General features: G+C 38.8%; 4 protein-coding genes and 1 long non-coding RNA gene across 11 annotated transcripts in view; 4 read left to right on the plus strand and 1 right to left on the minus strand.

Annotated features, from left to right (window-relative positions):
- The window catches only part of zgc:112334, a gene marked incomplete at its 3' end in the record, with an annotated part of 817,035 nt that overhangs the window by 639,617 nt on the left and 158,345 nt on the right, over window positions 1–19,073 (plus strand).
- Window positions 1–19,073, plus strand: part of prkar2ab (protein kinase, cAMP-dependent, regulatory, type II, alpha, B) — a 773,085-nt gene that overhangs the window by 595,669 nt on the left and 158,343 nt on the right.
- zgc:162255 lies at window positions 60–12,698 on the plus strand. 2 transcript variants are annotated; one of them, XM_087302107.1, is made up of 8 exons: window positions 60–172; window positions 336–2,827; window positions 5,118–5,283; window positions 5,788–5,936; window positions 7,235–7,320; window positions 7,571–7,703; window positions 9,038–9,161; window positions 9,772–12,698. In XM_087302107.1, exons 2-8 carry the CDS (start codon window positions 2,639–2,641, stop codon window positions 9,852–9,854), a joined length of 930 nt encoding a protein of 309 aa, XP_087158233.1. In that variant the 5' UTR covers window positions 60–172; window positions 336–2,638; the 3' UTR covers window positions 9,855–12,698.
- Window positions 13,250–19,073, minus strand: part of LOC141380116 (uncharacterized) — a 68,087-nt gene continuing 62,263 nt past the window's right edge. The window contains exon 4 of the long non-coding RNA XR_015521625.1: window positions 13,250–13,378. This is a non-coding gene — a long non-coding RNA (uncharacterized LOC141380116). The remainder of the gene's footprint in view (window positions 13,379–19,073) is intronic.
- znf76 (zinc finger protein 76) overlaps window positions 14,880–19,073 on the plus strand; it is a 16,176-nt gene continuing 11,982 nt past the window's right edge. Inside the window, exons 1-2 of one of the 6 annotated variants that reach the window (XM_087303035.1) lie at window positions 14,880–17,882; window positions 17,965–18,062. Coding sequence is in view for 1 of the 6 variants with exons in the window: in XM_087303034.1 (XP_087159160.1) it covers window positions 17,457–17,498 (42 nt within the window). In the remaining 5 variants the exon portion in view is untranslated. 6 annotated transcript variants of the gene reach the window in all.

The raw sequence follows: 19,073 nt of genomic DNA on the forward strand, positions 1-19,073 counted from the left end.
TGTCGTTATTGAGTTGTATTATTAAACAGAGCGCGTCGAATCGGCAGTCGTGAACGCGCAGATGAGCGAGGCGCGCGACACAGGTAGTGCTAGCGTCAACCCGTGAGTGCAATAACTCCGAAAACTGACGGGAAATCATTCTGGAATCGCGAATAATCGACAGGAGGCGAGGGTGAGTGCGTTCTCCGTGTTTCTCCAGCAGTGTTTGTGCGGATGGAGGATGATGAAGGCTCTGTCTGGCAGTGTTTGAGCGCGCGCTGCTAGTCAGCTGACTGGATGAGGAAGACTGGCGTGTGTGTTGAGTGTTGTTGTGATTGTGTGTTCGTGTTTTTCAGAGATCAGAGTCAGTCATGAAGGCAAACGCGTTCTCCCGAGATCTGGGATAGAAGAACAGCACAGCTCAGAGATACAGACTGAAACACACAGATCTTCAGCTCAATATACACACATGATGAAGGAGCTGTGACACACATACACAGACATACATACATTCATACACACACACACTGACACACACACATACATACATACATACATACATACATACTGACACAAATACATACACACACTGACACACATACATTCATACACACACTGACACACACACATACATACACACTGACACAAATACAAACACACATACATAGACACACATAAACAAACTAACACACATACAAAAAACACACTCATTCGCTCACTGACAGACATACACACACACACACACACACATACATACATACATACAAACATACATTTACGGACATACACTCAATTACACACACACACACAAACAAATAAACAAACACACACACTGAGACACATACAGACACAATAACACGCACACAATCATACACTCACCCACAACACTCACTGTAACACACATACACACATTAAATAACGCTCACTCATAAACACACACTTAACACACTCACTCATAAACACACACTTAAACACACACTTAACACACTCACAAACACACACTTAACATACTCACTCATAAACACACACTTAATAAACACACACTTAACACACTCACAAACACACTTAACATACTCATAAACACACACTTAATAAACGCACACTTAACACACTCATTCATAAACACACACTTAACACACTCACAAACACACTTAACATACTCATAAACACACACTTAATAAACACACACTTAACACACTCATTCATAAACACACACTTAATAAACACACACTTAACACACTCACTCATAAACACACACTTAATAAACACACACCCAACACACTCACTCATAAACACACACTTAACACACTCACTCATAAACACACACTTAACACACTCACTCATAAACACACACTTAACACACTCACTCATAAACACACACACTTAATACACTCACTCATAAACACATACTTAATAAACACACACTTAACACACTCACTCATAAACACACACGTAATAAACACACACTTAACACACTCATTCATAAACACACACTTAATAAACACACACTTAACACACTCACAAACACACACTTAACATACTCACAAACACACTTAACATACTCATAAACACACACTTAATAAACACACACTTAACACACTCACTCATAAACACACACTTAATAAACACACACTTAACACACTCATTCATAAACACACACTTAATAAACACACACTTAACACACTCACTCATAAACACACACTTAACACACTCACTCATAAACACACACTTAATAAACACACACTTAACACACTCACAAACACACTTAACATACTCATAAACACACACTTAATAAACACACACTTAACACACTCACTCATAAACACACACTTAATAAACACACACTTAACACACTCACTCATAAACACACACTTAATAAACACACACTTAACACACTCACTCATAAACACACACTTAACACACTCACTCATAAACACACACTTAATAAACACACACTTAACACACTCACAAACACACTTAACATACTCATAAACACACACTTAATAAACACACACTTAACACACTCACTCATAAACACACACTTAATAAACACACACTTAACACACTCACAAACACACTTAACATACTCATAAACACACACTTAATAAACACACACTTAACACACTCACTCATAAACACACACTTAATAAACACACACTTAACACACTCACAAACACACTTAACATACTCATAAACACACACTTAATAAACACACACTTAACACACTCACTCATAAACACACACTTAATAAACACACACTTAACACACTCACAAACACACTTAACATACTCATAAACACACACTTAATAAACACACACTTAACACACTCACTCATAAACACACACTTAATAAACACACACTTAACACACTCACTCATAAACACACACTTAATAAACACACACTTAACACACTCATTCATAAACACACACTTAATAAACACACACTTAACACACTCATTCATAAACACACACTTAACACACTCACTCATAAACACACACTTAACACACTCACTCATAAACACACTTAATAACACACACTCATTTTCATGCACTTAATCACTCACAAACACACTGAACACACACTCACTCAAAAACACACACTCAATTACACACACTAACTCACTCACACACATAAACACACACACAGACGGACGGTGACCATGGGCTCGTCTCTCAGTGAGCCCTGCATCTATGATAAGCTGTCGGAGAGCATCGATATCCTCCGTCAGTCCGGCTACCGCTATGGCATGTCGGAGCGCGAGATCGAGAAGTTCATCAAGCAGGTGCTGGAGACCAACGAGCCGCGCAGGGAGCCGCCGCAGTTCCCCATACTCAGGGCCACCGTCAAGGTAAAGCAGAAGATAAAACATAAATATATGCATTATTTACACTATAGAGCTGTTGAACACTTGATCCTGATTGGCTGATGAGGCGTACCCTTATTTCACGCACAGATAAAGTAGTTCCGGCAGGTTTTGAGCGTCACTGCATGACTTTATTTTTATGCAATAATTGATGCATGTAAAAACTGAAGAATGTGGTGTGTTCCGAAGATCCACTCTGCCACTAGATGGCGCCATTAAATCACACTAGTCAAAGGGAAAGTCTAATTCTGCGTTCACACAGACATGGATGAAGCGTCAAGTGTTAGCGATTTACGTGTAAGTCAATACAAAGGCGCGAATAAACTTACCACGGATTTGTGCGAATAAGGCGACACGAATTACACAATTTTTGTGGATGAGGTTGCGAGAATGATACATTTTGTGCGAATGAAGGTGTTGCGAATGATGCGATTTCTGCGCATGAGGCGGTGCGAATGATCACAATCCGTGCTTTCAAAGTAATAACATTTATTTTAAGTTTCAGACATTTCAATAAACGTAACCAAAAGCTAAAAATACCATTTAAGGTTTGTACAATACACGCAATGTCTACGAAGACGGCAATAATAATTATTACATTACAGCTGCGATCAATCAAAAGTTAATAAGTATTTTTATTATTTATTAAATTATGCAATGATTGTATTTTATTAGCATCTACCCCTACCTCAACCCTAAACCCAACCCTCACGGTGTTGCAAAAATATTATTTGTTGTACAGTGTCACAGAAATGATGCTATATTGACATGAGTATCCTCAGCTGTATCCCATCTAGGTGGCAAGAATGATGCAATTTTTGCGAATGAGGCCGCAAAAATGGTGCGATTTGTGTGGATGAGGCCGCGAGAATGATGCGTTTTGTGCAAATGATGCGTAAAGAAGCAGTGTGAATGATGCATTTTGTGTGAATGAGGTGGCATGAATGAAGTGTTTTGTGCGAATAAGATGGCGGGAATGACGCGATTTGTGCAAATGAGGTGGAACGAATGACACAATTTGTGTGAATGAGGTAGCACAAATGATGTTATTTGTGCGAATGAGGCAGCGCAAATGACGTGTTTTATGCGAATGAGGTGACGCGAATGAAGCACTTTGTGCGAATGAGGTGGCACAAATGATGCTATTTGTGCGAATGAGGCAGCACGAATGCCATGTTTTACGCGAGTGAGATGACACGAATGACGCAATTTGTGTGAATGAGACCGCACGAGTGACGTGTTTTGTGCGAATGATGCAATTTGTGCAAATGAGGCGGTGTGAATGATTTGCGCGATTAAAGTGATGCAAGTTGAGCGTTTTGCGTGGTTGATCGGACATTCGCACCGCGTCCCCTTTTAATATATTCAAACTTCCATGCAAACAATCACACCGGTGTGTTAAGAACGCCCCGAGCGCACATCATCAACTGCTCAAATTGAAATCTGACGGCACGCTCAGGCACAGAAAGAGGTGCTCAGCGCTTGTCATAAATCACGATTTATCCAAGCTTTCAAACAAATAACATTTATTTTAGGTTTCAGTCATTTCAATACACATAACCACAAGCAACAAATACCATTTAAGGTTTGTAAAATGCATGCAGATGTCTACGAAGACGACAATAATAATAATCATTATTACAGCTGCGATCAGAAGTTTATAAATATTTATATTATTTATTATATTATGCATTAATTGTATTTTATTAGCGTTTACCCCTACCTCAACCCTAAACCCAACCCTCAAGGTGTTGCGAAAATATTATTCGTTAAAAATGATGCTATATTGACATGAGTATCCTCAACTGTATCTCATCTAGCTAGTAATTTAGTAAATAATATAAATACTTCCGATAATAATAATACGACCTTTTTTTAACCAGTTTAAAAGACAAACAATATATGTTCTATCTCATTTTTGAGAATGGGCATATCAGATATTTCACAATATCATCGTAACATTTGTCTATATTTACAGAAAAGGGCAAAAACAAACAAAATACAACATATACACAGATCATTGGGGCTGGTGGGTCACGTGATGAACGACGCGCGCCAAAAGGAATTTCAGAAAGCAATGAATTCCAAAAAAACTCGTTAAAATAGCGTTAAAAATACACTGACACCTGCTGGTCACAAGATGGTAATGCAGAAAGAAAATCATAAAATAAACAATATTTTAATTGTGGACACAGATATATGTATTGCTACTTTAGTAGTCCTAGTTACCGTGTTTGAAGTGAACGTGTCTTTAAAATGTCCCTGTGCTCGTCAGTTTGTGGTGGCGGTGGGCGTGGTGCTGATGGCGGTGCTGGTCTTCACGTATCCTCAGTCTCCGGTGCTCATGGGTTCGGTGAGCGGCACCACACTGAACAATTCCTCTCCGCTGAGCCACATTCGCCTGCTGGAGCTGCCCATCGCTGAGAAATACAACCTGCACGGTGAGACTCACACACACACACAGTGATGGGTCCTTCTTGAATGGTTGATTTATTTTGAACGAATCTTCAATGTGACTCAGGAATGATGAGTCTTCTCAGGGAGTGATTCGTTCATTGGCACAAAATTGGTGGAAAATTGAATGTTTCTTCACTGGGGTGTGATTTGAGAAGTACCATAAAGTCTACGTCAGTCATGCGGGTTCGTTTAGATCGCCCCCTAGTGGAGAATTGCTGAACAGCTTTTAAAGTTTATAAGATATACTTTCATTTTAAGGTCGCAATATAATAAAAAAAAGTCAATACTAATGCATGCTTTACCTGAGCTGTGGTTGCGAACCAGCGATCTTGCTGTGAGGCGATCATGCTACCCACTGTGCCACCGTGACATCCACACACACACACATATATATATATATGTATATATTGTGTATTTCACACATTAGCTAACACATTCACTCCAGTTGTATGACTACCTGAACTTGTTTCTGTGTGTGTGCGCTGCAGGTTTTCATGAGTGGTGGGCATCCAGCAGTCTGCAGTCGATGGATCTGAACTGCTCCGCCTGCGCAGACGTGACCGATATACTGGAGCTCACAGACCAGCTGAGGACATCTGCAGGAGAACACACACACACACAACTACTGCTGCTGAAGGTACACACACACACACACATAGGTATTGGTGGTTTATGAGGATTCTCCGATGGTGTAATGTATTTTATACAAGCATCACCCTCCCGCTCTCCCTTGTGAAGCTAATACGGAAGTAACTATCAAGTCTGCATAATTAAGGGCGTGGCCACTTGAGTGACAGCTAGGTCTCGCAGCTCGCTGTCTCGTCATCTCAGCGGATTCCGGCTGATTAGCTGCTGAACTCGGCATATACATCGTATTTTTGTGTTGTTTTATGTGGCTTTACACAGTCAGTCGCCTTTTGGGATTATTTCCTACAATTATCAGATGATATGGCACTTAATTGAGTATTCAGCGTTCTCCTAAAGAAAAGCCTGTCTAATCTAAATGCTAGCAGGCGTCTGTAACTCCTTTGCCCTTGTTTGGTATCCCCTTGTAGGTGCGATGACGCGCAAACAAAATGGTGACGATTGGCCACGCCTACTTGTACCTTCTTCAAAAACCGATGGGTGACGTCACGGATACTACGTCCAAACCTTTAGTCAATGGTTTTATACAGTAAAACTATAGCCCTCCTGCTAAACCATCCCTAACAGCGCACACACACACACACACCTGCGGCAGATTCTGAATGATGAAAAGAGCTTGTTAAACATCATCTTGTAGAGTTTTGAATTACCAGGACACAACATATGTCCTCGTAAACCACCTCAGTGTTTTAATAGGTCATACCAATGCCATTGAGAAACATTTCTGTCCTTGTAAACCAACAAAACCAGTACATATACACACCCACTGCTGCTTAAGGCACACATACACACACACACACCGAGGTTTGTTTTTGTGAATTGTGGAGACATTCCATAGGTTTCAGTTGTTTTTATTCTGTGCAAACCCAAGCCCACACCTCAAGGCTGATGTCTAGCTGTGACGAGTGCACGCTGTACCTGTAGAATAAACTAGCATTACAGGGATTTCTGGAGTAAACAAAACACCTTTGAAGAACTCGACACAGAGAAACCGAACTGCCAGCTACTGTTTCAGGAGTGTATTGCAGAGCAACACACACACACACACACACACACACACACACACACACACACACACACACGAGGCAGAAGCATAAACCAGCCCTGAACACTCTCCGGAGACTGCAGCTTCTGACTCTGATTGAGAAGTGAGGACATCTGCAGCGTCTTCATAATTCATCTGTAATATCTGTGTCACACTGATGATGTTATGCACATGATGTGTCACACACACAAATATTGACATTACATGATGTGTGTGTGTGTGTGTGTGTGTGTGTGTGTGTTCAGGGTGGAGCGGCTCTCTCTCTCCGTGTGTCTCAGATGGATCAGTTCTCCTCCGTCTCTCAGACTCCTGCAAACTTCACTCTGCTGTGGTAAACATCAGTTGTACACACACACACACACACACACACACACACACAAAGCTACATTTTTATTCCTGTCTGATATTGGCCGCAAGTTTAGATGAAAGTGTTCATTTTCTTCTCTTTTGCTTCTGATTGGATGAAACCGCGCCTTTATTTGCTCATATTTTGTGCAGTATTCAATTTTTGGACATGCAAACACAGTTGTTGACTCTTCTCTCTCTCTGTGTGTGTGTGTGTGTGTGTGTTCCTCCATAAGGAGTGTGTCCTCCAGGCCCAGAGAGTCAGTTCTTCAGTGGTTGTTCCCGGAGTCGGAGCGCTGCCCCCTGCTGGAGATCTGGAGCTCCACACTGCAGCGCTGCAGACTGAGCAGCAGACGCCCACAGCCCTCCGTCAGTATTACACCTGATACATTATACCATTCACAGTTCTATTCCCCAACCCCTTCTCCTTGGCCCTTGAAACAGAGTGTTAAGGGGAAGGGGTCTGGGCTAATTCCCCTATAGCGCATGTGTTTGGACTGTGGGGGAAACCGGAGGAAACCCACGCCAACACGGGGAGCACATGCAAACTCCACACAGAAAAGCAACCTGACACAGTCACGCACCCAGTGGCCCCACAGCAAGAAGGTCACTGGTTTGAGTTCGGCTAGGTTCAGTTTATGAGTCATGTGAAAAGCAGAAGCCAGTCCGAGCTGTTGATCTCTCGAGGGTTCAGTTTGAGCCGGTCGTCTGTTCACAAGCTGAACATGATGAAGCAATCACTCGAAATGTGAAATATGCAAAATATCCGAGTCGAAATGTGAAATATGCGCTCGGATTCTGTGCACTGGTTAAGCTTGTATGGTACGTGAAGGAACAACTCACGCCTGCAGACCTGTCAGCTGAGCTAGTCACAGACAGAAGTCCAGCTAAACAATGAGGATTACTCTCTCTGTCCTACAGCACTCTGGTTCTGACTTGTGTGATCAGTGTTTGGGCTAGCTGTAGATGGGTTTGGAAGCAACTCGTGACGCACTAATGATATTTTGGCAAATTGAACTAAATGACTTGAAAAAAGATTGGCCACTTTATTAGGTACACCTGTCCAACTGCTAGTCAATGCAAATGTCTTATCAGCCAATCACATGGCAGCAGTGAGAATTTAGGCATGTAGACATGATCACAGTGAGCATCAGAATGGGGAAGAAAGGGGATTTAGGAGACTTTGAACGTGGCATGGTTGTTGCTGCCAGACGGGCTGCTCTGAGTATTTCAGAAACTGCTGATCTACTGGGATTTTCACGCACAACCATCTCTAGGCTTTACAGAGAATGCTCCGACAAAGAGGAAATATCCAGTGAGCGGCAGTTCTGTGGGCGCAAATGCCTTGTTGATGAGGTCAGAGGAGAATGGCCAGACTGGTTCCAGCTGATAGAAAGGCAACAGTAACTCAAATAAGCACTCGTTACAACCGAGCTCTGCAGAAGAGCATCTCTGAACACACAACACCTCCAACCTTGAGGCGTGATTCCTTCATTATACCCGCTCGGGCTTTTGTTTATCTCAATGATCCGAACTTCCCATCACTAGACTGACTGTAAGAACAAACTCGAAAGTATGCAGTCGAAATGTGTGCAGTTATTAGTGAATGAGAGCGATGGTAATGCTAATGCACAGTGTGTGTGTGTGTGTGTGTGTGTGTGTGTGTGTGTGTGTGTGTGTGTGTGTGTGTTCTGCTGCTGTAGAGAGTGCAGGTGTTGGGCTGGATGGTGGTCGCTGACGGATCTCCAGATGTTCGTCTGCTTCCAGTGCAGAGATGCCGAAAACACTGCAGATCCTTCAGTCTGAGGCTGGAGCCCGGGGACATGGGTAATGCTGCTGTAGCGTATTAGCAAACTTAGTTTTCTTGCTATATACAGTCAAAGTCAGATTTATCCTCCCTCCTGTTTATTTTTCCAATACTTCTCTTGGACAGAGAGCAGATTTCTCCAACACATTTCTAATCATAACAGTGTTAATAACTCATCTCTAATCACTGATTTATTTCCTCTTCTCCATGATGACAGCACATAATATTAGACTAGATATTCTTCAAGACACTAGTGTTCAGCTTACAGTAACATGTAAAGGCTTCACTAGGGTAATTAGGGTAAAGTTAGGGTAATTAGGCAAGTCATTGTATAACAGTGGTTTGTTCTGGAGAAAATCCAACACTAATATTGCTGAAGGGGTGAATAATATTGACCTTAACATGACTTTAAAACAGTTAAAAACTGCTTTTATTCTAGCCCAAATAAAACACATCAGACTTTCTCCAGAAGAACAAACATTAGAGGAAACACTGTGAACAACTCCTGAATCTGTTCAACATCATCTGGGAAATAAACTTTACTGGAGGGTGAATTATTCTGACTTCAACTATACAGTTATTGTGGAAAAGTAAATTCGAGCTCATTTCCGGCGTGTGTTTCTCCTTCAGTGTTCGCCGACTCGCAGTTCTGGCTAATGGAGCTTTCTCCGTCCGGAGCGCAGGACGTCCAGTGTGACAGTGCGGTGCTTTGAGGAAAAACACTGCTGTGCCAATGAACATTCAGATCTCAGGTGTCCAGACTGCGTTCAGGAAATGACATCGGCCTTGGTTTTTTCTTCATGGGGACACAATTCTGTTTCTGTTGAGCTTCTGTGATGTTTGCTGGTCTTCTGTCTGGATGAGCCGCGGGAACGGTCGTGTTTCAGCCCAAAGCTGGTGTTGTGGAAATGATATTTTGCTTAAAGACAGACACTTTAGTACAGTCTCACGCGATGTTCATGACGATTAAGCTCATTTTGTCCTACTGTGATGCAAAAGAAATCATTTTCGTTACAGACTGCTAAAACATTCTCATTACCGTAATGCAAAACATTTACATTTTGCTGTACTGATTAAATATTAATATAAGAGTTTCATATTAGGTTAATGAGAGTATTTTCGTTTGATTACAATGATAAACTGATTTTCTGTGATTTGTTGTTTCTAAATTGTAGTCAAGAATTGTATTTATTTTGTAAGATGGTAATGAGTGTGTATTTACCAATATGGAGACTATTTCGCTGTATTACAGTGACGTTTTTTTTGTTAATTTTTCATCATATAGGCATTTTTTGATGGCAGTAATGAGAATAGTTTTTTGGTGTATCACTTAAACGAGAAGGGTAATTTTACTTAATTATGTTATGGTAAATGTTTATTTTGTGTAGCGGTAATGATAATATTTTTCCATGACGGCAATGAAAATAATAATTTCTTGCTGTATTGTGGTAATGAAAACAGTGGTTTTTGTTTAAAATATTTTCCATATTATGGTAAATGTTTATTTTCTGTAATGGTAATGATAATATTTTTACAAAAATAATGAGAATAATATATTGGTGCGTTACGGTAATGAGAAGAATACGTTTAGTTATAAAATATTTCCATTTTATGGTAAATACGTTTATTTTGTGTTGTGTTCATGAAAATATTTTCATGACGGTAATCAGACTAATAATTTATTTTTCATTATGGTAATGAGGAAAATAATTTTGACCAAAATATTTTCCATGTTATCGTAAATGTTTATTTTGTGTAGCGTAATGATCTTATTTTTCCACAATGGTAATTTTTTTGCTGTATTACAGTAATGAGAATGATCATTTTAGTTTAGAATATTTTCCATTTTATAGTAAATGTTTATTTTGTGCAGCGGAGGTGAGAATAATAGTTTTTTTGCTGTATTGCGGTTATAAAAACTGTGGTTTCAGGCCAAAATATTCTCCATATTATGGTAAATGTTTATTTTTGTAACAGTAATGATAATGTTTTCACAATGATAATGAGAATAATATATTGGTGCGTCACGGTAATGAGAAGAATAAGTTTAGTTACAAATATTTTCCAATTTATGGTATATGCATTTATTTTGTGTAGTGTTAATGAAAATATTTTCATGACGGTAATCAGAATAATATTTTTTGTGTATTACGGTAATGAGAAAAATAATTTTGGCCCAAATATTTTTCCTATTATGGTAAATGTTTATTTTGTGCAGCGGTAATGAGAACAATAATTTCTTGCTGTATTGCTGTAATGAAAACAGTGGATTTTGTTTAAAATATTTTCCATATTATGGTAAATGTTTATTTAGCGTAACGTTAATGATAATATTTCACAAAGATAATGAGAATAATATATTGGTGTGTTACGGTAATGAGAAGAATACCTTTAGTTATAAATATTTTCCATTTTATGGTAAATGTTTATTTAGTGTAACAAATAATAGTTTCACAAAGATAATGAGAATAATATATTGGTGCGTAACGGTAATGAGAAGAAAAAGTTAAGTTATAAATATTTTCTATTTTATGGTAAATGTTTATTTTGTGTAGTGTTAACGAAAACATTTTCATGACTAATTACAATAATTTATTTTTCATTATGGTGGTGAGAAAAATCATTTTGGAAAATGTTTATTTTGTGTAGCGTAATAATCAAATTTTTACACGATTCTGATGACTGACTTTTTTTGGTGTATTACGGTAATGAGAATGATCATTTTAGTTCAGAATATTTTCCATATTATAGTAAATGTTTATTTTGTGTAACGTTAATGCTAATATTTTCCCAATAGTAATGAGAATAATATATTGGTGCATTACGGTAATGAGAAGAATGTTTATTTACAAATGTTTTCCATTTTATGGTATATGCGTTTATTTTGTGTAGTGTTAATGAACATACTTCATGACGGTAATCAGTAATCAGTACAAAAATAATTTTTTTGTGATCTGTAATGAGAAGAATAATTTTGGCCAAAATATTTTCCTTATTGTGGTAAATGTTTATGTAGCGGTAATGAGAATATTTTCATAAAGTTTTTTGTTTGTTTATTACAGTGATGACAAATGTGGTGTAATACAGTGATGAGAATTATTAGTTTTCTAGAGTACGGTATTGACTTGGAGACCATTTTTCAGTATTACAGCATCATTTAGAAATACTTAGTTTTGCACCAATAATAAGCGTGTTTTTCTCGTTACGGTAATGAGTATGAAAATCTTTGCGTTACGGTAATATGCGCAGAAAGGGTTTTTTCGTCATGAATATGTCGTCACGCTGAAATTCTGACGTCCCTCTGGAGATTCACCGATCAGCCAATCAAAGCACTTTATATGTCTGTCATCAGCCGATGATGTCACGCCCCAACTGCCAATAGGAGAATACTGGGTGTGGTGACATCATCAGGCAGCGTCATAGCCGATGCTGTTTTGTTCTCTGGCGTTTAATCACTGTAAATATTGCGATTCAGATGAAGACCATAATGTGATCTACTAATATGATTCAGAGATTTATGTGGATTTACACAGTAAACAAAAGCTGCTGTTCGTAAACTCTGCTGTCAGTGTGTGTGTGTGTGTGCGCGCGTGACTGATGAATTATGGGATTGTTTAGAGAAAAAATATTAGGTTCAACAAAGCTAAACATTATGAAGCTTGTGTTTCATCATTTACATTTTTGTTTACCTATTTTTAATTGGAACCTTTATTTTAGCAGGAAAACTGCTAGAGATTTGTAATCTCAGGATAAACAATTAACCAAAACATATAAAGGCTCCAATAATGTTAGTTAAATATTATATATATATATATATATATATATATATATATATATATATATATATATATATATATATATATATATATATATATATATATCCATCCTTTCTAAATCCAATTATTTACATAATTTTGTGATATATAACTTTTATATTTTAGTTGGTTTATATATATATATGTGTGTGAGTATAAAAGTGCTGTGCATGTCTATTTTCAAGTGTGTTTGTGTGTGTATACCAGCGTTAACATTAGCCATTTAAAACATGTTTGGTGCATCTTTGATTACAGTTAATATGTACAGCTCAATTATATTCTACAAGGTTTACATTTGCTTGCTGAAAGTGACCCCGTGTGACGTCCCAGTATCGGTCGATTCTTCCGCTTCCAGGTTATAAAGCACAGAGGCGCACCAAGAGGATCAGCAGCTGTAATGCTCTCTGTGACCAGCAGAGGCGCTGTGAGGATCAAACAGGAGAATACATATACTTGGTCATTATTTTGATTGTTTTTAGCAGTTCACGTATAGACACACATAGTTAGATGTAAATAATGTCTGTATGTGTGTACCATTGCACTTGCAGAGCTGAGACAAGATTAATGTGCATTATTTTCTCTTTTAGTCTACATAAATAAATAAAATACAATAAATGGGAAATTTAATAAATAATAAAAATGATTCTTGTTAACTTCCGGCCACAACCATATCCAATTTAGCAACAATTACCAGTTTTTAATTTATCGATCATTGTTTGTAATTTCCTGACAATAAATGTAAATGTTTGTAATTATTTATTGCCGTTTATTAGTATTTAGGTGACTTCCAAAAGTTGATTTCGAGGAAGAAAATGAAAGCAGAAAGAGCATTGAATAATACCACTATTTTTTAAATCAATATTTGGTATTCAATAACATATCCGCTTTAAATGCTGACTTTTTAATGTTGTTATATTTATAAACCTAAAACAACAACACCAACATGACTGTGTGTTTATATCAGCGCACACTCTGGACCTGAACACAGTTTTCTGTTGTTGTTTTCACAAATAATCTTCACCCAGACATTGTTTTTCCCTTAAACATATTGTTTTTGGCCTTTATGAATATACCAAAGGAGACAACTGATTTTATGTCATGAATTACAATTTTACTTTAGGAAAATGTTGTATTTATAAATGCAAATACACTAATAATTAGCCATTTTTATCTGATTTTATTTGTAAAATTAAACATAAATATATCTATTAAAGTCTATTAAAACAAAATAAAAATCCAAAAATTGTAAAGCTAAAATAACTTTTAATGTATGTCAAAAATATGATATTAATAACTGGCGATTATTATTGATTTATTATGGTCACTGTGCTTGGATTTGTGCTATTTTGTGTATTTGTGTTTTCATTTACATTTTAAGCCCCTGTTTAGTTTAGTTTTCTAAACTTTTCTTAATAAAAATTAATTCATATATTTATAATAATAATAATAATATTTATATATATATATATATATATATATATATATATATATATATATATATATATATATATTAATTCATATATTTATAATAATAATAATAATAATAATATATATATATATATATATATATATATATATATATATATATATATATATATATATATATATATATATAATTGTTATATTTATTATACAATAAATATATATTAAAATAATTTAGTTTATTCTATAACATTATTTAATATTATAATATTTATTAATATAATGAATTAATTAATTAAAACAATTTATTAAGGGCATCCGCTGCGTAAAACGTGCTGGAATAGTTGGCGGTACATTCCGCTGTGGCGACCCCTGAGGAACAAAGGGACTAAGCCAAAGGTGAATAAATGAATGAATACAAATCATCGCGCGCCCCCTGCTGGAGGACTTGACACACTGCGGCGGCTCTGCTGATCGGCGGCTCCGCGTGCACGTGAGTCCACCGCAGTGCATGTTGGGCCGCTGGCGGTGGTGAGTATCCCAGCCTGCGCTGCTGCTGCTCCACAGAGAATGATGGGATAGTGGAGGACACACAGCAGATTCTGCACACACTCTCTCTCACACACACACACTTCATTTACACCATTCTCTATCTCTGTTCTTCTGTGTGTGTGTTTAGGCGCGCGCGCGTGAATGTGTCAAATGCGAGGCCGCGGCCGCGCGCGTTCCGCGTTCAGCACTGAAGAGGGTTTAATTTGTTTAAACAACACACATATTCCCATCACAGCTCATTTACACGCTGTCCCTGAGCTCCTCAAACACACCACTGCAGTATTAGTGGGAGCTACATGAACACAACATGGCAGTTTTGAGTATTTTCCCGCTGCAGCGTCTTAAATGCTTCTTTTAAAATGTATTTTTGTGGTTAATTAAAGATAGAAATGTTGGCTAGAGCTGTAATGTGCAACTGTTTCTCAATAGGAAAGTGTTTAAATTGTAAGTGTTAACTGTTATGAGGTTGTTAATGGATTGTGTCTGCTTTTGGTAAACACACATATGTTCACATAAGTTTAATTTTTAGTACATGGTTAAGGCCCCGTCCACACGTATGTTGTTGATAACCGGACGTTTCCCTACGTGGTTTGTATCGGTCACTGAAACATCACTTAATAACTCTGAAACATTACTTAGCGAACTCTTGCCAGTGTGGAGTGTCGTCATGTAGCTGTTTTGAATTGTTACGTTGTTTTCGCTGTTTTCTTTACACGTTTACTTGATTCGTTAACCTTCTGGAACTTGTGCGGAAAATCCAATTGACGCGAATTCCACAAGATTACGACAAGCATTCTGCATCGCTTCACAATGAGGTCTGGCGGAAGCTTACCTGTATTTGTGCGTTTAAATGTACTTTCTACGTTATCTTTGTATGCTAATATTCTTCCAGAACCAATAATAATGTAATTCGACAATAAAAAAGAAGCACAGGTAGTAATAACGTTTTTTCAGGCTTCTGATTGGCTGACTTCACAGTGAACTGTATTGAGTCGGAAATGTTTGCACTTTAAAAATAAATATGACCTACACGTTGAGTTATTTGCATTTACAAACTGCCTCTGAAACTTTTATTCGCATTAAAAACAGTCAGACTTGGGTTGATTTTCTCAATTTTTCAAGACAAAAAAACACGTGACAATTTCAGACGCCAGTGTGTTTTTGCAATTTCGTGTGGACGAATGTTGTCACGAAATTGGAATTCGATATCAAACGGTACTAAAATTTTAAAAACGTCTATATTCCACTAACATTTGAGCGCGTTCTTAATCGGCGCTGATTAGCTATTGTGTTCAGGTGCTCTACAGAAATGACTGATTCTCCGTGAAGGTCAACAGTTTACCGAATTCACCGCTGTTTACTAAGTGTAACCATAGATACCATAGGACACTGGAGCGTTTCAAAGTCACGAAGATCAGCTGTTTTGTCTATAAGCTGACATACGAGCGATCCGCTGATGAATCGTGGCTATAAAAGGCTCCAGTGTTCCTGTATCTGTTGCTACATTGAGTAAACAGCGGTGAGTTTGGTGAACTGATGACCTTCACAGCCAATCACAGTCATTTTTGTTGAGAACCTAAACACAATGGCTGCGTCGGAAACCGCTCACTTTCGTACTATATAGTACGCTAAAATCAGTATGCGAGCTGAGTAGTATGTATGAATTCATAGAATTGGAAAATCGGTATGCGAGAAATACCCGGATGACTTACTACATCCAGCGAGATTCTGGGGTGCGCATCCCATGCATGCTGCGCTATCCCATAATGCCCCGCGAGCAAATTCATGAATGGAAGCAACGCAATTGATGCAGGTATGTCACGTGACCCTGACAAAATGGCGGATGTAGTACGTCCGAATTCTAGTCACACTTTTCACGTTCATACTTTATAGAACACACTTTTGTAACGGCCGAACAGTACGTGTAAATTCAAATGCCGTACCTACTGAGTAGTAGGCGGTTTCAGACACAGCCAATGGCTAATCGGCGCTGATTAAAAACGCGCTCAAATGTTAGCGGAAAATGGTTGTTTTTAAAATTTTTGTATCGATTGGTACCGAATTCCAGTATCATGACAACACTACTGTGAACACAATTTGTTTATTACATAAAAGAGAAAAACTCATACCAGTATGTGTGTAGACTACCCCAAACAGCTGAATTTGTGCTGAAGAACTACATTACCCATGATGCTGTGCCGAAAGGCCACCAATCAGAGGGCTGAAATGAGCAAACGCCCTAAAAGAAATCTTTAGCTCCGCTCCTCCATAGTAGCACAGCCGATGACACAGTCCAACATTTACGCTAGGTCCACGCCAGACATGAAGAATCGCGTCACTAGATTATTCACAGCATGTTTTTTTGACATTGCAAGTTTAAAAATTAGTATTTTTTGAACTTGAGCGAAAAACGCATTTTAAAATTCCTTACGGCCAGTGGTGTAGTGGTTAGTGTGTCGACATGTGCACTGCGGTGCTCTCGGCGACTCGAGTTCGCTTCCCGCCTTGCGGTCCTATGCCGATCCCATGCTTCCCCGTCAATACTTTCTACTGTCCTGTCCAATAAAGGTAAAAACCATGAAAAAATAATTAATTAAAAAAGCTATACATTTACAGCAAACTTAGGGTGCTTTCACACCTGCACTTTTGTTTCGGAACGTGCCTCGTTCGCCCAGTTAGCGCGGTTTGTTTGGCATATGTGAACAGGGCAATCGCGCTCTGTTCCGCGCCAAAGTAATCGCTCCGAGATCGCTTGAATGAGGTGGTCTCGGCTCGATTGAAACGAACCCTGGACCGATCGATTGCAGTGAGAAAGCGATCAGATCCGAGCGCGGTTATATCACAGTGTTTATGGATAAGTAATAGGCTTACGGCTATATGAAGAGAGAGTTATGAGTATGGCGGGAAGTTTCGCGAGTCTCCGTGTGCCCGCAAACGAGTGATGATCTCCCGGTAATCTCGCGTCTCCCTCCCGGTCCTCAAATAGGCATCGTCGCGCACCCTTCTCACCCCTCCCCACCGCATCTCTCCTCAGACACGTCACGCGCGCACCCTGTCAATCACCACCAAACCACCACCTCTCCTGACAGCTGAGCGGGACGCTGCAAAATAAACCCTGACACTCTGACCAATGTGAGGAGAGTTTACTCACACGTGACTTGTTTTAGCTCTTTTGGTCCGATTAGAAACTGTGCAGTGTAAAAGTGAACCGCTCCAAGAGCAAAGAGCAACAATGTAACAATTATAATCTCTGTTTCAGAACAACTGAATCCATTCACAGGTGTGAAAGCAGCCTTAATCTGCATTATTTGCGCAGTCTTGCAAAAAAAATTACATGTACTGACGAGTTTAAATTTACTTTCTACGTTATCTACTTACGCAAATATTTACATTTACATTTGGTGTGAACCCAGCACTACACTCTATAAATACCTAACTATGTGCATGTTTTTGCTTATTTTGTTTCATTCATTCTTTTTTCTTCGGTGAATAGTCCCTTTATTCATCAGGAGTCGCCACAGCGCAATGAACCGCCAACTACTCCAGCATATGTTTTACGCAGCGGATGCCCTTCCAGCTGCAACCTAACACTGAAAACACCCATACACACTCATTCACACACACACTCATACACTACACTCAGTTTAGTTGATCAGTTCCCCTATAGCGCATGTGTTTGGACTGTTGGGGAAACCGGAGCACCCGGAGGAAACTCACGCCAACACGGGGAGAACATGCAAACTCCACAAAAAAACACCAGACCCAGTTGGTACTCAAACCAGCGACCTTCTTGCTGTGAGGCCACAGTGCTGACCACTGAGCCACCCTGTGCAACCTAACCTGAAATATGTATTGTTTCTTCGGACGCGGCTAATAACTCGCATTTCCCATTCTTATATCTTTGTCTGTTTGTCAAAATATGCATTGGGAAGTTCATTGCTTATGTCTTAAACTCTCGATCACGCGGAGATTTTGCCTATAAAACTTCACTGAACAGTAAACATGGTGTGACCACACTTTACACCTATGGTCATGGCACATGTTGTGGTTTTGTGGTTGGTGGTAGTCATTCATTCATTCATTCATTTTCTTGTCGGCTTAGTCCCTTTATTAATCCGGGGCCGCCACAGCGGAATGAACCGC

Source organism: Danio rerio, chromosome 22, assembly GCF_052040795.2.
Source record: "Danio rerio strain M-AB ecotype USA chromosome 22, GRCz13ab, whole genome shotgun sequence".
In the NCBI taxonomy this organism is placed as follows: Eukaryota; Metazoa; Chordata; class Actinopteri; order Cypriniformes; family Danionidae; genus Danio; species Danio rerio.